Genomic DNA, 16,886 nt, shown 5'->3' with positions numbered 1-16,886 from the left:
AAGAAATTGCATATGGGCCCTGGTGTGTAAAATTTGGTGTTATCCCTCTCCTATTCTCTCATACTGGCCACTAGAAGTTCAACATGGCACCTCATGGCAGAGAACTCTCTGAGGAGCTTAAAAAAAGAATTGCTGCTCTATTCAGGGGTGTCAAACTCAAAAACAAAGTGTGCCAAAGTTAAACACAGGGACCAGTGGCATAGCTAAGGAGCTATGGGCCCCGGTGCAAGTTTTACATTGGGCCCCCCAAGCACTCTATACATAACAATTGATATGGCGTACCAAAACCTGCCAATGGCAACTACAGTGTCAGTGGTGCAAGAAGGGGATGGGGAACAATGCGTTAAAGAGGAACTTAAGCCTAAACAAACATGGTGTCATTAAGTTACATTAGTTATGTTAATTAAAATAGATAGGTAATATAATCTCTTATCCGCCATGTTTTAAAAGAACAGGCAAATGTTTGATTTCATGAGGGGAGCCATCTTTTTGGTTGAAAAGAGGTGACAGGGAGCATGAGACACAGTTCCAACTGTCCTGTGTCCTGATCACCCCTCCCAGTTGCTAGGCAGCGTGAATAACAACATAGGATATCCTATCATGCTTTACACAGCATCAGGGAAAAAAAAGCCCGGCAGTTTTCTTTGATGGGTGGAGCTTAGCTAAAAATGCAGCTAAAAATGATGCTTTGGTAAGAAAAACAAAGTTCTGATGCTGTGAAATTGTTAAAGAAACACCCAGCCTTTTCAGATCTGCTGAGTAGATTTTTAGTCCGGAGGTTCACTTTAAGGATTACTACTATTTAGAGCATCTATAGAAGTGATTATTTCTAGCACAGGACCAATAAAGAGCTAATACTGTGATAGAGGATGGACCCTTCGGTCGCTAACTCTGCACCCCCTATTGCTATGCCACTGACAGTTCCAAGTCTCCCTCCCTTACACAGTTCCCTGGTGTATAATGGTCCCTTCTTTTCCTTATACCAGTGTCAGACTGGGAGGTGGAAAAACTGAGGAAATCCTCCTGTTGGCCAAGCAGCAGAAACCCTGTGTTATCACTCCCAATAGAAACCTGCAGCAGAATGTCTTCACTGTGAGGAAATCCACCTTCTGGCCAAGCAGCAGTAACCCTGTGTTATCACTCCCAATAGAAACCTGCAGCAGAATGTCTTCACTGTGAGGAAATCCACCTTCTGGCCAAGCAGCAGAAACCCTGTGTTATCACTCCCAATAGAAACCTGCAGCAGAATGTCTTCACTGTGAGGAAATCCACCTGCTGGCCAAGCAGCAGTAACCCTGTGTTATCACTCCCAATAGAAACCTGCAGCAAAATGTCCTCACTGTGAGCAGCAACACCTGATTACTGCTGCTTGGCCAGCAAGTGGATTCCATCCGTTTTACCACCTCCAAGTCCAACACTGCCTTATACAGTTCCATGCGTCTAGTGGTCCCTCTCCCCCGTACAGTTCCCTGGTGTCTACTGCTGCCCCCCTCCCCTATATATTTCCCTGGTGTCTAGTGGCAATCCCCCTCCCTGGTCAAATACTAAATGATGCTTATTGTTTGTTATTGTCTACATTTGACTCCCCTGCATGGGAAACTTACTACAATCACTGTTACTACTTTTCTACAAACCTTTCATAAACATTTTTGAAACTAAATTGTAACTCTACTATTAGACAGTTTGTAAACAAGTTGCATATTTCATTATATGGGCCCGTTTCCACTAGTGCGGTGCGATTCCGTTGCAGACAACGCAAAAACGAATTCGCAAGCGGATGCAAATTTGTACGCGTTTGTATGCAAATTTCGACGTGAAAGCACGTTAAAATTCGCATCTGATTGTAAGTATGCGAATTTTAACCATGTCAGTGCCAGTGTGCTTTTACATTTATTTTACACGAAAACTTACGCAAATTCGCATGGAAAATTCACATAGTGAAAAGGCACACAATTTTCCCATTAAATACATTACAGGCAAATCGCACACTAGCCTTGCGTTGTGCAAATTCTGATGTTTCTGCTGTGCAGATTTTTCCTGCACAGTCCACCGCACAGATTTCCTGACAAGTGGAAACAGGCCCATTGACTTGTATTGGGTATTATTATTTAGTATTTATATAGCACCAACATCTTCTGCAGCGCTGTACAGAGTATATTGTCTTGTCACTAACTGTCCCTCAGAGGGGCTCACAATCTAGTCCCTACCATAGTCATATGTCCTATGTGTATGTATCGTATGCATTGTAATCTAGGGACAATTTAGGGGGAAGCCAATTAACGTATCTGTATATTTTTGGGATGTGGGAGGAAACCGGAGTGCCCGGAGGAAACCCACACAGACACGGGGAGAACATACAAACTCCTTAAAGATGTTGACCAGGCTGGGATTCAAACTGGGGACCCAACGCTGCAAGGCGAAAGCGCTAACCACTATGCTGCCACCGTGCTGCCCAATCTGTGCAGAAAACGCTTGCAGATTCGCTCTAGTGGAAACGGGCCCTAAATAACAGTCCAGTCTGCTGTATATATGTCCCATGCTAAGTTTGTGTTAGTGCAGCGGCAGTGAAGTCCAGCACAATTTCTCATACTATGATTATGATGTCACATTCGCAGGTGTCGCTGGTGGAGGGACACAAGTTTGACCGAGATGTGGAGTTAATGGCTTATTATACGGACATTGACAAGCCCAGCATCACAGTGGAAGCAGGGCTCGCACCTGTATACCGACCGCCAAGACCACCACCAAGGGTTCGAAAGCCATCAGGTGATAATACTTCCTGTACATAGCAGTTCCCCTATGCATCCTCAAACCTAGGAGAAGCCAACTATCTGGTGCTGTGAGATGCATTTACTAAGGTTCTTTAAAGGGAACCTGAAGCAAAGAAAATTATTTTAAATAAACACATGGCATAGCTGCAAATGAATATTACATACTTACCTCACTGTCAGTTCCTCACCATTTTCTTCTTCCAGTGATCCCTTCCAGTTCTGACAAGATTTTGTCAGAACTGAAATATATCAGTTGCTGTCAGTTATATATCAGCAGGTGGCAGTTACAACTGAATGTGCAAGGTAATGTCCATGTTTCACTATGGCTCTAGTGGGTGATATTACAGTTTAAAGGGACTCCGAGCTCATAAAAAAAATGAAAGTTGTACTCACCTGGGGCTTTCTCCAGCCCAGTGCTGGTCGGGAGGTCCCACGACGGCGTCCTGGCTCTTCTCCTTCTCTCCACTCCGGAATGGCTGACAGGCCGCAGCCCGGGCGACACTCGCCCGAGTGTCGGGCTGCTCCTTCCGCGTATGACGCGGATTACGTCACACGCCGGCCGCCTTGCGTCATCACGGCGAGGCGGCCGGCGTGTGACGTAATCCGCGTCATACGCGGAAGGAGCAGCCCGACACTCGGGCGAGTGTCGCCCGGGCTGCGGCCTGTCAGCCATTCCGGAGTGGAGAGAAGGAGAAGAGCCAGGACGCCGTCGTGGGACCTCCCGACCAGCACTGGGCTGGAGAAAGCCCCAGGTGAGTACAACTTTCATTTTTTTTTATGAGCTCGGAGTCACAGTGTGCTGACCAGGAAGCTGTTATGGGGTAATGGCCATTTTCAAAATGGAGGACAGAGAATTCCATTGATCACAGTGGACAAATGGGATGCAGGAGAGGAGAAAGAGATTGAGGAGTAGACTGCACAGGAGGTAAGTATGACCTGTGTATGGTTATTTTGACTTTTTATTTTCATTTCAGGTTTTCTTTAAGTAACACTGCCTATTTATGTGATACGCTGCATTTTTGTTTTGTGTTAATGGAGAGCGGGCTTCATCCAACATTTTGCTGGGCAGGCCTACTTAGACCGCTGTTAAGTTCATGTAAATTTGGCCCCACCCATGACGACACATTCTAATTAGGATTATGTGCAGGATTCATTTTGTAGTAGTTTGAAATTTCACATTACACTTCTGCATCGTAATTGTGAATGTCGCTGTAAAGTGACTAGTACAGGACATTCAAGCTAACTGCTGCCATTTTTTTTTGCCAGTTTCAGCCCCGCGTTTGTATGACTCTGCTACAGTAGGTTTTGCTGTTATCCTATACTATAAAACCCCTGTGTCCATGCTTTTCGCTACTGCGCATGCGTAACATGGCCAGCTGTTGGGACAGGAGGAGGACGGGGCCAGGGGGGCTGGCGTGCGCGGGCGCATGCGCGCTGACATTCGGTGGCCGTCACAGGCAGGAGGGGAGGGGGTTGTGCGGGTGGCCTAGAGCCTGTGTTTCAACAGGCTTAGGTCTGCTAGTTGAATATAAAGGTGACATTTTCAGCTTCTTCTCTGAAATCTCAGCCTTTCTGCCTCTGGAATTTACCACTCAGTAATTATTTGGACTTCTATAGGGCTATCCCTTTTACCCAGTCTGAGTTGAAACAATTTACTTAAAGAGAACCAGAGACGAAGCACCCTCATGTATTTTATTACATTTATCAGTGGGAACATGACAGTAAACACCTATATTTTCTATATATAAGATACTTTTGAGCTATACTGGTCCATATGTCTGATAGTTATCCCCTTTCCAAGAACAATAACATATTAAAAGTTACATTTCAATGTGCTTTTGGAAGTATAATATTGTGTTTTTGCATTGTAATCAGGTTTTTTGTATGACTTCTAAATATAACCAAAGTTTGTTTGTTTTCTTTTAGGTGTCCAAAAATTGTGGAAGCTAGTCCAACGAAATTTCAGCTCAAAACAAAGTCCCCAGATTAATCTTGGTTAGTGTTGGGCGAACAGTGTTCGCCACTGTTCGGGTTCTGCAGAACATCACCCTGTTCGGGTGATGTTCGAGTTCGGCCGAACACCTGACGGTGCTCGGCCAAACCGTTCGGCCATATGGCCGAACTAAGAGCGCATGGCCGAACGTTCCCCGAACGTTCGGCTAGCGCTGTGATTGGCCGAACGGGTCACGTGGTTCGGACCCGAACGCGCTCTGATTGGCCGAACTGTCACGTGGTTCGGGTAAATAAATACCCGAACCACGTCATATCTCCGCCATTTGTCTGTGGGTTTAGCTTTGGGTAGGCAGGCAGGGTAGTTCGCGCTCCAGCCACGCTAGCCAGGGTCCCCCCCAGTCATTGTGTGTCGCTGCTGGGAATAGTAGTACACCGCTCGCTCAGCATTCTGTTTACTGCCACTCTGTGTACCTCGCTCAGCCACACTATATAGCATTCTGTTTACTGCCACTCTGTGTCTGCTGGGAATAGTAGTACACCGCTTGCACAGCCACACTATATAGCATTCTGTTTACTGCCACTCTGTGTACCTCGCTCAGCCACACTATATAGCATTCTGTTTACTGCCACTCTGTGTCTGCTGGGAATAGTGGTACACCGCTCGCTCAGCCACACTATATAGCATTCTGTTCACTGTTCTGTGTCTGCTTGGAATAGTGGTACACCGCTCGTTCAGCCACACTATATAGCATTCTGTGTACTGTTCTGTGTCTGCTGGGAACAGTAGTACACCGCTCGTTCAGCCACACTATATAGCATTCTGTGTACTGTTCTGTGTCTGCTGGGAACAGTAGTACACCGCTCGCTCAGCCACACTATATAGCATTCTGTTCACTGTTCTGTGTCTGCTGGGAATAGTGGTACACCGCTCGCTCAGCCACACTATATAGCATTCTGTTCACTGTTCTGTGTCTGCTGGGAATAGTGGTACACCGCTCGCTCAGCCACACTATATAGCATTCTGTTTACTGTTCTGTGTCTGCTGGGAATAGTGGTACACCGCTCGCTCATCCACACTATATAGCATTCTGTTCACTGTTCTGTGTCTGCTGGGAATAGTGGTACACCGCTCGCTCAGCCACACTATATAGCATTCTGTTCACTGTTCTGTGTCTGCTGGGAATAGTGGTACACCGCTCGCTCAGCCACACTATATAGCATTCTGTTTACTGCCACTCTGTGTACCTCGCTCAGCCACACTATATAGCATTGCGTACTCTGCCAGTCAGTGTGTATATTGCTGGGATCAGTAATACTCCACTCACCGTCAACCACTATATGAGCTCAACATGAGTTCCCCAGAGACCTCCGCTGTGAGCAGCACTCCCAACAACAGCAACAGCCAACGCCCCACGCAAGCTATAACATCCACCCCAGCAGCCAGTGGTCAGCAGCAGCCCTCCCCGGAGGAGAACGTTGTGTCCATCAGTCCGTCGCCAGAGCGATTAATGAGGGCTGCCATTGAGGAGATGATGGGGCCTGATGTGGAGGAGGAGGTCTGGCTCAGGCCAGCATCCCAAGTTAATGTTGAGGACGATGAGGGGTCTGTGTCTGGGGATGTTGGGGTGGCAGAGGTGGTGGGTGGGTCAGACTCAGGAGAAGAGTTGTATGATGAGGATGATGATCGGGACCATCTGTATGTGCCTCAGAGTCCGACCCCGGAAAACATGTTGTATCGTGTGTTTAGGTACTAAAATCTGCGTTCCCTCCCAGTAGTGTTGGGCGAACAGTGTTTGCCACTGTTCGGGTTCTGCAGAACATCACCCTGTTCGGGGTGACTATATAGCAGACTATATAGCATTGTGTTTAATGCCACTCTGTGTACACGGCTCAGCCACACTATATAGCATTGTGTTTACTTCCACTCTGTGTCTGCTGGGAACAGTAGTACACCGCTCACCCGCCACTGTATAGCATTGTGCTCTGTGTCACTGCTGACAATAGTGGTACACCGCTCACCCACCACTGTATAGCATTTCTGTACTGCCACTGTACTGCTGCCAGTCAGCGTGTACTTTAAGGATAAGTGAAATGAGGAAGAAATCCGGTGAAAGAGGGAGGGGCAAGGGAAGAGGTGTTTCCCCTGACGGTTCACGTACAGGCCACAGGGGAGCACCCAAGAAAACCCACTCAATACTGCCCATGTTGTCCAGGACAACAACCCTCACAGATCCAAAAGAACAGGACCAGATAATTACTTGGATGACCTCTCAAGCGTCCAGCAGTGGGTTAAGCAGCACCAGCACATCACGCACGAGGTCCGAGTCCTCAGCCAGTTAAAGTCTGGGCTTTCTTTGAAGACTGCACTGAGGATGTTACCATGGCGATTTGCAAGGTGTGCAAGACCCGCCTGAGCAGGGGGAAAAGTATTAACAACCTCTCCACCACCAGCATGAGCCGCCACATTCTATCCAAACATCCCACTCTGTGGGCAAACGCGGCAGGACAGGGTACCACCAGCAACACTGCCTCCCTTGGGTTCACCAGACTCACCACCAGACCCGCCTCAGCAGCAGCAGTAGCCCAGCCATTGCGTGGTTCACAACATTCACAAACATCAGACGATGCTGACACTGTCACTTTCCGGACTAGTGCTCTTGAGGTCTCCCAGTGTTCATCAAACACAACAACCAACAGCCCTTCGGTGTGCAGCGCTACGGTTGAGTTGTCTGTTTCTGAGATGTTTGAGCACAAGAGGAAATTGCCAGCAAATGACCCCCGGGCCGTGGCAGTAACAGCCAGCCAGCATAGCCAAGCTTCTGGCCTGCGAAATGCTGCCATATCGAGTGGTGGAGACAAACAGCTTCAAGGGCATGATGTCAGTGGCCATCCCACGTTACGTGGTTCCCAGCCGCTACCACTTTGCGCGCTCTGCAGTGCCTGAGTTGCATGAGCACGTGGTCAGCTAAATAACCCGAAGCTTGAAGAATGCCGTTGCCTGCAAGGTTCACCTCACCACTGACACCTGGACGAGTGCGTTCGGCCAGGGTCGATACATCTCCCTTACCGCGCACTGGGTGAACCTTGTGGAGCCTGGCAGCGATTCCTCACCTGCTACGGCGCGGGTGTTGCCCACGCCGCAAACAGCTGGATAACAACAGCAGCACCTACCTCTCTGACTCCTTCTCCTCCAACGCATCTCAAAGCTGTACCTCATCCGGAAATGCTAACCCAGCACCAGCAGCAGTAGGATCGTGGAAGCAGTGCAGCACAGCTGTTGGCATGCGTCAGCAAGCGTTGCTGAAGCTGATCTGCCTTGGGGATAAGCAGCACACAGGGGAGGAAATTTGGAGGGGAATAAAGGAACAGACGGATTTGTGGCTGGCACCGCTGGACCTGAAACCGGGCATGAAGCTAGACACCTGGCACGAACTGGCAATGTACGCAATAGAGGTGCTGGCTTGCCCGGCAGCCAGCGTTATGTCGGAACGCTGTTTCAGTGCTGCCGGAGGCATCATCACAGATCGGCGTATCCGCCTCTCCACAGAAAATGCAGACCGTCTGACTCAAATTAAAATGAATCAATCCTGGATTGGAAACGACTACGCAACACTCCTGGACCCCAACCAAGTAACATGACCGATGAACATCTGGGATGGTTTAGCGTTTCCGGTCCCTGTTTATTGAACCTCTCATCTGTATTACATTTATGACTGCATGGCGGCAAAAAGCATTGCTGCTATATCCGCACGCTTTTTGTCCTCATGCAAGGCCTGGGTTGTTGTGTCTCACAAAGCGTGGCCTTCTCCTCCTGCGCCTCCTCCTGTTCCATCACGTGTGCTGCTGCTGCTGCTGCTGCTGGGTTAGCGTTGCCGCGTGGTCCCTGTTTATTGAACCTCTTATCTTTATTACATTTATGACTACATGGCGGTACAAAGCATGCTATCCGCACGCTTTTTGTCCTCATGCAAGGCCTGGGTTGTTGTGTCTCACAAAGCGTGGCCTTCTCCTCCTGCGCCTCCTCCTGTTCCATCACGTGTGCTGCTGCTGGGTTAGCGTTGCCGCGTGGTCCCTGTTTATTGAACCACTTATCTTTATTACATTTATGACTGCATGGTGGTACAAAGCATGCTATCCGCACGCTTCTTGTCCTCATGCAAGGCCTGGGTTGTTGTGTCTCAAAGCGTGGCCTTCTCCTCCTGCGCCACCCTCCTCCTGTTCCATCACGTGTGCTGCTGCTGGGTTAGCATTACCGGTCCCTTTTCCTGGAACCTCTTATATGTATTACATTTATGACTGCATGCCGACAAAAAGCATGTTACCTGTGCAAAGAAAACAGACATTTCCCGCATTTAAAAGACAGTTTTCCCTTTGAAACTTTAAAATCGATTTTCTCAAAAACTATAAGCTCTTTTTGCTAAATTTTTTTTTCCTCTTGTACCCACTCCCAAGGTGCACATACCCTGTAAATTTGGGGTATGTAGCATATAAGGAGGCTTTACAAAGCACAAAAGTTCGGGTCCCCATTGACTTCCATTATGTTCGGAGTTCGGGTCGAACACCCGAACATCGCGGCCATGTTCGGCCTGTTCGGCCCGAACCCGAACATCTAGATGTTCGCCCAACACTAATCTTGGTAAATTAGTGCTTGTGTTTCAAAATGTTTAACGTATGATCAATTTTACATTTATGATAGGAAACATGGATTTTAAACATGGTTAAATGACACACTGCTGCAGCAGACTTCTCTTTACTCATTGATACTGCAGCTGTACAGAGATTAGAAAATGCAGTGAGATTACTACCAGGAAGGTGTATTGACATACAGGACCCCGGGCATAAGTTTCTATGTTTTTACCAGTGATCTCTGTACAGCCATAATCAGGGGTGCAGCTAAGATTTTGGTGGCCCCAAGCAGTCCATAATTCGAGGCCCCCCCATCTATAAATGAAGCGGTACATGTGTGGGCGTGGACAAAACATGATGTGGATGGAGCCAAATACTAGCAGTTTCTAGGCTAAATTGCACCTAGGGGGAAGGGCTTAAAATGCGCCCCCAACTTGTAGACAGGTATAGGTGTTCGCTGTATAGGTAGCCAGCTATAGGTCCCCCCCAGTATTGGTAGCCAATATAGTTGCCCCCAGTATAGGTTAGGCAGGTAGGTACCTCCAATATAGGTAGCCAATATATTTGCCCCAGTATAGGTTAGATAGGTAGGTGCCTCCAATATAGGTAGCCAATATATTTGCCCCAGTATAGGTTAGATAGGTAGGTGCACACAGTATAGGTTAGATATGTATATGCCCCCAGTATAGGTTAGATAGGTATATGTCCCCCAGTATAGATTAGATAGGTATATGCCCCCAGTATAGATTAGATAGGTATATGCCCCCAGTATAGGTTAGATAGGTATATGTCTCCCAATATAGATTAGATAGGTATATGCCCCCAGTATAGAGTAGATAGGTATATGCCCCCAGTATAGATTAGATAGGTATATGCCCCCAGTATAGAGTAGATAGGTATATGCCCCCAGTATATATTAGATAGGTATATGCCCCCAGTATAGGTTAGATTGGTATAAGTCCCCCAGTATAGGTTAGATTGGTATATGTCCCCCAGTATAGATTAGATAGGTATATACCCCCAGTATAGATTAGATAGGTAGATGCCCCCAGTATAGGTTAGATAGGTATATGTCCCCAATATAGATTAGATAGGTATATGTTGAAATTAATCGATCTTGCAGGGAAATCTGCCAGAAAATTGTATGGTGTGTACCTAGTATAACACTATCCCTCTTACTGCCGCTGCACCTAGCACTAACTCTCTTACAGCTACTACACCTAGCACTAGTCCTCTTCCTACTGCTACACCTAACACTATCCTTGCCTTTGTCGGCCCCGCTACACCTAACACTATCTCTCCTACTCATCCTGCTATACCTAACACTAACCCTCCTAGTACCGCTACACCTAACACTATCCCTCCTAGTACTGCTACACTGTGCGCAGAATGCACCGACTGGGGCGACTGGAGGAGGAGACAAGGCCACCCAGCTGACGATCAGAGCAGCCCGGGAGGACAGGGAGAGAGCCATTGGCCTAAAGGGGTTGAAGGAAGCCCCAGGTAAGTATAAATGCTTTAATATTTTTCATCCTAGGTACACTTTCAATTGCAAAAACATCTGTGCAGCCCTGATACATGAGTTTAAATTATTAGCTAGAGTGGAATTTCCTGTAAATCTTTTCCATCTCCATAACAGTTTTCCCCTCCTGTAGGCCCCGCAGAGTCTATCATGGTTGAGTCAGTTGCCATGTTGAACTTCTATCCCATGTTGCTGACTGGCCAGGAGGAACAATCCAACTGTGGAGAATTCATCTTTGTGGTTGATCGATCTGAGTATATGGGTTCCATATGCCAATGGCAATTTATGCGTAACCCAAATCTCATCCCACGTATTGAGAGAGCCAAGGTCAGTAGCATGGTTTACTTGGAAGCCCTTTCTGTATGTAAAGAGTACTTCTGCCTTCTACATGGACCTGATCTCCTGGTGAACACGGATGGAAGAGGTTCTACATTTAGTAGAGCTTAGATCATGAGGCTCTATCCTCATGAGATAGTGAAGGTTGGATACAGAATAACCTAACGTACGAATGTGGTTGTTCTGAAGGAAAGCCCCCTTTGGTGGACCAAAATTTAGCATTAGTCCACATGGCTCTACTCTATCTATATATATAAAATCGTGTGTGTGTGTGTGTGTGTGTGTGTGTGTGTGTGTGTGTGTAGTGTGTGTGTGTGTGTGTGTGTGTGTGTGTAGTGTGTGTGTGTGCGTGTGTGTGTGTGCGTGTGCGTGTGTGTGCGCGTGCGCGTGTGTGTGTGTGTGTGTGTGTGTGTGTGTGTGTGTGTGTGTGTGTGTGTGTGTCGCCGCGATCACTTGAAAACTGCTTCACCGATTTGAACGAAACTTGGTATACAGATCTCTTACTACCTGGGATGATAGGTTCTGGGGATGGGATGATATGTTCCCCCCTGCAAACGTGGGTGGAGCTAAAAACAGCAAATCAGATTTCACCCATTCAAGTCAATGGAAAAAATGTAAAAGGCTGCCATTCTCACAGTAATCAAGCCAGAGTCCCCACACTTGGCACAGTTGGTCACTTGGTGACCGAGGTTACAAATCCAGGAAAAGTGGGCGGAGCATAAAACAGCCAATCAAATTTCAGCCATTCATTTTAAATGGGAAAATGTAAACTGTAGCCATTTTAGACTGTTAATCGCAGGGTTCTCAAACTTGCCACAGTTGGTCACTGGGTGAATGCGATTAAGATTCAAGAAAATGGGTGGAGCCTACAACAGCCAATCAAAATTCACCCATTGATTTTCAAGGGAAATATTTAAACTGTTGCTATTCTTACACTTTTAATGGCAGAGGCTTCAAACTTGCTACAGTCGGTCATTGGGTGACTGGGGTCCAAATTCACTAAAGGGGCGGGGCACATACAGCCAATCAGATTTCCTTGGTGGATAAACTGCTTCCATTCACACATTTTTGATGCCAGAAACCTGAAAGCTCACAAACTTGGTCATTGAGTGACTGTGTGTCAAGATTACAAAAAGTGGGCGGAGCCAAAACAACTTTTACTGGGAAAATATAAACTGCAGCCATTCTTACACCGTTAATGGCAGGGTTCTCAAACTTTGCACAGTTGCTTATTGGGTGACTGAGATTTTGGAAGGTCCCCAAAGCTCACAAACTTGGTCATTGAGTGTTTGTGCGTTAGGGTTAGAAAGTGGGCGGAGCCAACACCAGTCAAATACATGCACGGGCAACGCCGGGTCATCAGTGGGTGGAGACAAATACAAATTTCACTGGGAAAATGTAAACTGCAGCCATTTTTACACTGTTAATGGTAGGGTTTTTAAACTTTGCACAGTTGGTCACTGGGTGACTGGGATTAATATTTAAAAAAGTGGGTGGAGCCTACAAAAGTGAATAAAACTTCACCTATTGCTTTTCAAGGGGAATATTTAATTGCTGCCATTCTTGCACTGTTAATGGCACAGGCCTCAAACCTGGTACAGTTGGTTATTGGATGACTGGTGTTCAAATTCAGAAAAGGGTATGGAGCCACAAACAGCCAATCAGATTTTTTCATTTCAATGCAAATTATTGATACCAAAGACCGCAAAGCTCACAAACTTGGTCATTGAGTAATTGTGTGTTTGGGTTAGAAAAAGTGGGTGGAGCCGAAACCAGCCAAATACATACCCGGGCAACGCCGGGCAATCAGCTAGTACTTTTATATAGTAAAGATTTAATGCCAAAAAGAGATGGCCCGTGAGATGCCTGATAATTTCAAGGTGACATCTGTCTGTGGCTGCCCTACACCAACACAGCTGTTCATAGAACAATACATTTTTTGAATTTTTTTGAATTTTGAATCTTTCTGGACTTTGGCTAGAAAATTTACTGTTGAGAGCTGGTACACCATGGTAAATATATATATATATATTCCATAGCGCCCATGTCCCGCTACCTTCCTTGGGCATCTGACAGCATCCTTTGCTAAGGAGACTCTAGATGACTCTCTTTTTAAATAAGGAAGTCATTTTTTACTTCCTATTTAGGCCCCTTTTACACTGAAGGGGGATCAGAGATGAACTAAGCAAAACGTTTTATACATACCTGGGGCTTCCTCCAGCCCCATACGCTCTGATCGCTCCCACGCCGCCGCCCTACTCTGCTCGCATCGCCGTTACCGGGTCCCCTCACTTCCGTCAGTCAGGGCGAGTCTACACCAGAGACGTGCGCCCTCTACGCTGGAGAGATACGCAAAGAGCGCACTTCTCTTACGTCAGACTGGAGCCGACTGACGAAAGTGCAGGGACCCGGTACCGGAGCTGCGAGCAGAGTAGGGCGGCGGCGTGGGAGCAAAGATTTTTCATTCCTCTTTTTTTTAACCTGATTTTGTTATAAAATCCTCTTCAGCATGAATGCCCAAGTTGAATCGCCACATCCTCGTGGCAGATGAGGGATTTATTACAGAGAAATAGCCCTGCAGAGCTCCTGGGCTTACAGGTCTTTACTTCCTGAAAGAGGCAGAGCTTAGTGCTGTAGCTCTGCCTCCTCCGCAGTCAATCTCTGCTGATCGCCGCCTCTCACCGCCCCTCTCAGTCTTCTTTCACTGAGAGGGGTGGGGAGGAGGCGGAGATTGAATGCGGAGAGGAAGAGCTACAGCTCAAAGCTCTGCCTCTGCCTCTCCAGGGTGGCTCTGCCTCCCCAGGGCAGCACGATCATAGAACTTTGCAGGTCGATTTCTCAGTAATAAATCACTCATCTGCCGCAGGTATGCGGCGATTCCACTTAGGCATTAATGCATAAGTGGATTATATGACAAAATCAGGTAAAAAAAGAGACTTCCGAGTCTCTTCAACCTCCTTGGCGGTAATCCCGAGCTAGGGTCGGGGCGGAAAATCGCAGCTCAGAGCGGTAATCCCGACCTCAGCTCGGGGTAGCTGCCGGATGCTCTATGCAGATGCAGCGGGAGCGTTTCTACATACCTCCCGGGAATCCCGACATCTGCTGGCATTCTTCTTCCTCTCCTCCGGGGCTCTGCTTCCTCCTGGTGAGATCGCCGGCTGTCGTCAATCTCACTTTAGAGTTGCAGCGCCACCCGGAGGATGGAGGCCTAACTGCAGCGCTGGAGCCCAGGGAGGTGAGTGATTACTGGGGCTTTCCAGATCTCCCGGGCAGCATGATTTTTTTCCAGGTTTTAGGGTCTGAGAGGGTGCAAAAAAATTGTACCACTTTTAGACCCTAAAATCCAGAAAGAATCATAACGCCAAGGGGGTTAAACTATTAACGTCTATATATCATGATGTCCAATAGCTAGACTTTTGGTGGAATTAAGTGGCTTACCAGAACCAATAAAATGCCCAGAAATCTCCTTCACTCTACAGATGTGATGACGTTGTGCTGTAGGAGTGGTGAAATGTCTTTGAAGACAAGAAAAGGTGTCCAAGTGAGGCCACCATATTTTTCTTTGGATAGATAATGATCCAAACAAGGGAGTACTTGCACAGAAAGGTTATTGCCCTAGCTCCGCCTATCATGCAGCTATGCTAGATAGTCTATTTTGTAGTCACGGGGTCACCTTATTCTTAAAGTGGGATTGTCAGCCAAAAAAATCAAATTCCATTTACCCACTGTCCTGTGTTTACTATGCAGCCTGCAACCTGACCCTGCATTGCAAGCATTCCAATTTAATCTTAAATGCTTCTGCTGTTATAAATCGTATCTCATTCAGTCTGGCTCTTCTCCCCTACCACATTCCTGCTGCTTACTGATTGGCTGAGGGCAGTTCAGTGTGACACGATACTGAGAAGAGAGAAGCTGCTGAAATACGATCTATGCTGTGCTAATATGTGTTTACAAAGCAAGCAAGATATGATGGTGCAGTTTCTGGAAGGAAAAAAAAAAGAGTTAGGACCAGTGCACACCAAAAAGCTTTAGCATAATCGCAAAAGCTCAGCGCTTTTTGAAGTGATTTTTCAGGCATGTGCCTAGCAATTTTATAATCACGCCTAGATATTTTTGGAGCGTTACAGTAGAGCTGAAACTGAACAGCTTCTGTAACAAAAACACTTGGAAAATCACTCTGTTCTAGCGCTTTTCAGAGCGATTTTCCACTTTCCTATATGTAACATTGAGGCTGATTCTCAGAAAAGCGCAGAAATGCTGCAGGTCCCGCGTTTGCGTTTGGGAGAAAATTGCTCTGGTGTGATCCATCCCATTCAAATACATTAGCCTAGCACTGTTCAAAGCACTAGCGTTGTTAAAAGTGCTCAGAAGCGCTTTTGGTGGGCACCAGTCCTAAGGGAGGACATTACACCAGGGTTGGCTTCAGTCAGAAGGAATGAAAATGGAAAGTGTCAGGAACCTATTTACTTTATAAAACTAAAGGTGGGTACACACGTCAGATAAAAGTCTTTGGAAAATGACAGATCACAGACCAATGTTACCCCCTTCCATGTAGTATGAGAGCCATACTCTACACAGTCTATTCTATGGAGCTGCACTCCCCATCAGATAAAAATCTTTGCAAGATGCTGCACACAAAGATGCTGCACACACAGATGCTGTACACATGCAACAGATCAGTATCTGCAACAGATCAGTATCTGCAAAAAATCAGTTTCTGCAAAATGCATTCATAGTCTATGATATCTGCAGATCATCATACACACCTTGTTTAACGGACAATTATCTGTAGATCAGATCCACCAGGTTGGATCTTCAGATCGGCAGATAATTGTCTGATCTGCAGATGAATGTCCATTAAACAAGGTGTGTATGGGATCTGCAGATCTCATAGACTATGAATGCATTTTGCAGGAATGGATCTTTTGCAGGGATTGATCTTTTGCAGTTACTGATCTGTTGAATGTGTACAGCATCTGTGTGTGCAGCATCTTGCAAAGATTTCTATCTGATGGGGAGTTCAGCTCCATAGAATAGACGGTGTAGAGTGTAGAGTATGGCTCTCATACTACATGGAAGGGGGTAAAATTGGTCTGTGATCTTTCATTTTCCAAAGACTTTTATCTGACGTGTGTACCCACCTTTACTGAAATCAAAATGTGGACAGTACCATATATGTGTAAGTAGAACAGATATTTATATACTCATATATGTTTTGTTTTCCTGGAATAGTATGGCTGACCCCGCTGCTTTAAGACTCTAGGGGCTTAATTCACTAACCGGCGCTGGGCCGGTTAGTGTGCCCTAAGTGTTAGTGGGCGCAAACCACGGCGTTAGGTGGTTTGCACCCACACAGTTGAAATAATCCCGCTCACTGTACGCGCAGTGCGGATAATAGTGCGCATTGCTAGTGCTTAAAAGTTGCACCCGATGCGACGAAAATGGCGCATCGGGTGCCCGTTAAGCAGCTCTATGATGCACCACTTCAGGGGCACCCGATGCGTCATTTTTGTTGCATCGGGTGCGACTTTTATGGACCAGCGGGTGCAACGTTATTGTCGCACTGTGCACTAATATCGGCGCACCCGCGCTGCGAGCGCAGTGCACGGGGCCGTGCGCAAAGTAGCTTTGCACAGACTAGTGGCCAAAAAGGGCTTTTCACACCGGCGCTAACACTT

General features: G+C 46.8%; 1 protein-coding gene across 1 annotated transcript in view; it reads left to right on the top strand.

Annotated features, from left to right (window-relative positions):
* Positions 1-16,886, top strand: part of LOC137560938 (von Willebrand factor A domain-containing protein 5A-like) — a 178,610-nt gene that overhangs the window by 41,326 nt on the left and 120,398 nt on the right. The window contains exons 7-9 of the mRNA XM_068272130.1: positions 2,616-2,766; positions 4,698-4,766; positions 11,006-11,199. Coding sequence (XP_068128231.1) covers positions 2,616-2,766; positions 4,698-4,766; positions 11,006-11,199 — 414 coding nt within the window. The remainder of the gene's footprint in view (positions 1-2,615; positions 2,767-4,697; positions 4,767-11,005; positions 11,200-16,886) is intronic.

The sequence above is a fragment of the Hyperolius riggenbachi genome, chromosome 1 (genome assembly GCF_040937935.1).
Source record: "Hyperolius riggenbachi isolate aHypRig1 chromosome 1, aHypRig1.pri, whole genome shotgun sequence".
In the NCBI taxonomy this organism is placed as follows: domain Eukaryota; kingdom Metazoa; phylum Chordata; class Amphibia; order Anura; family Hyperoliidae; genus Hyperolius; species Hyperolius riggenbachi.
Note: the sequence above shows the minus strand (reverse complement) of the source record. Positions and strands in the feature narration are given on the sequence as shown.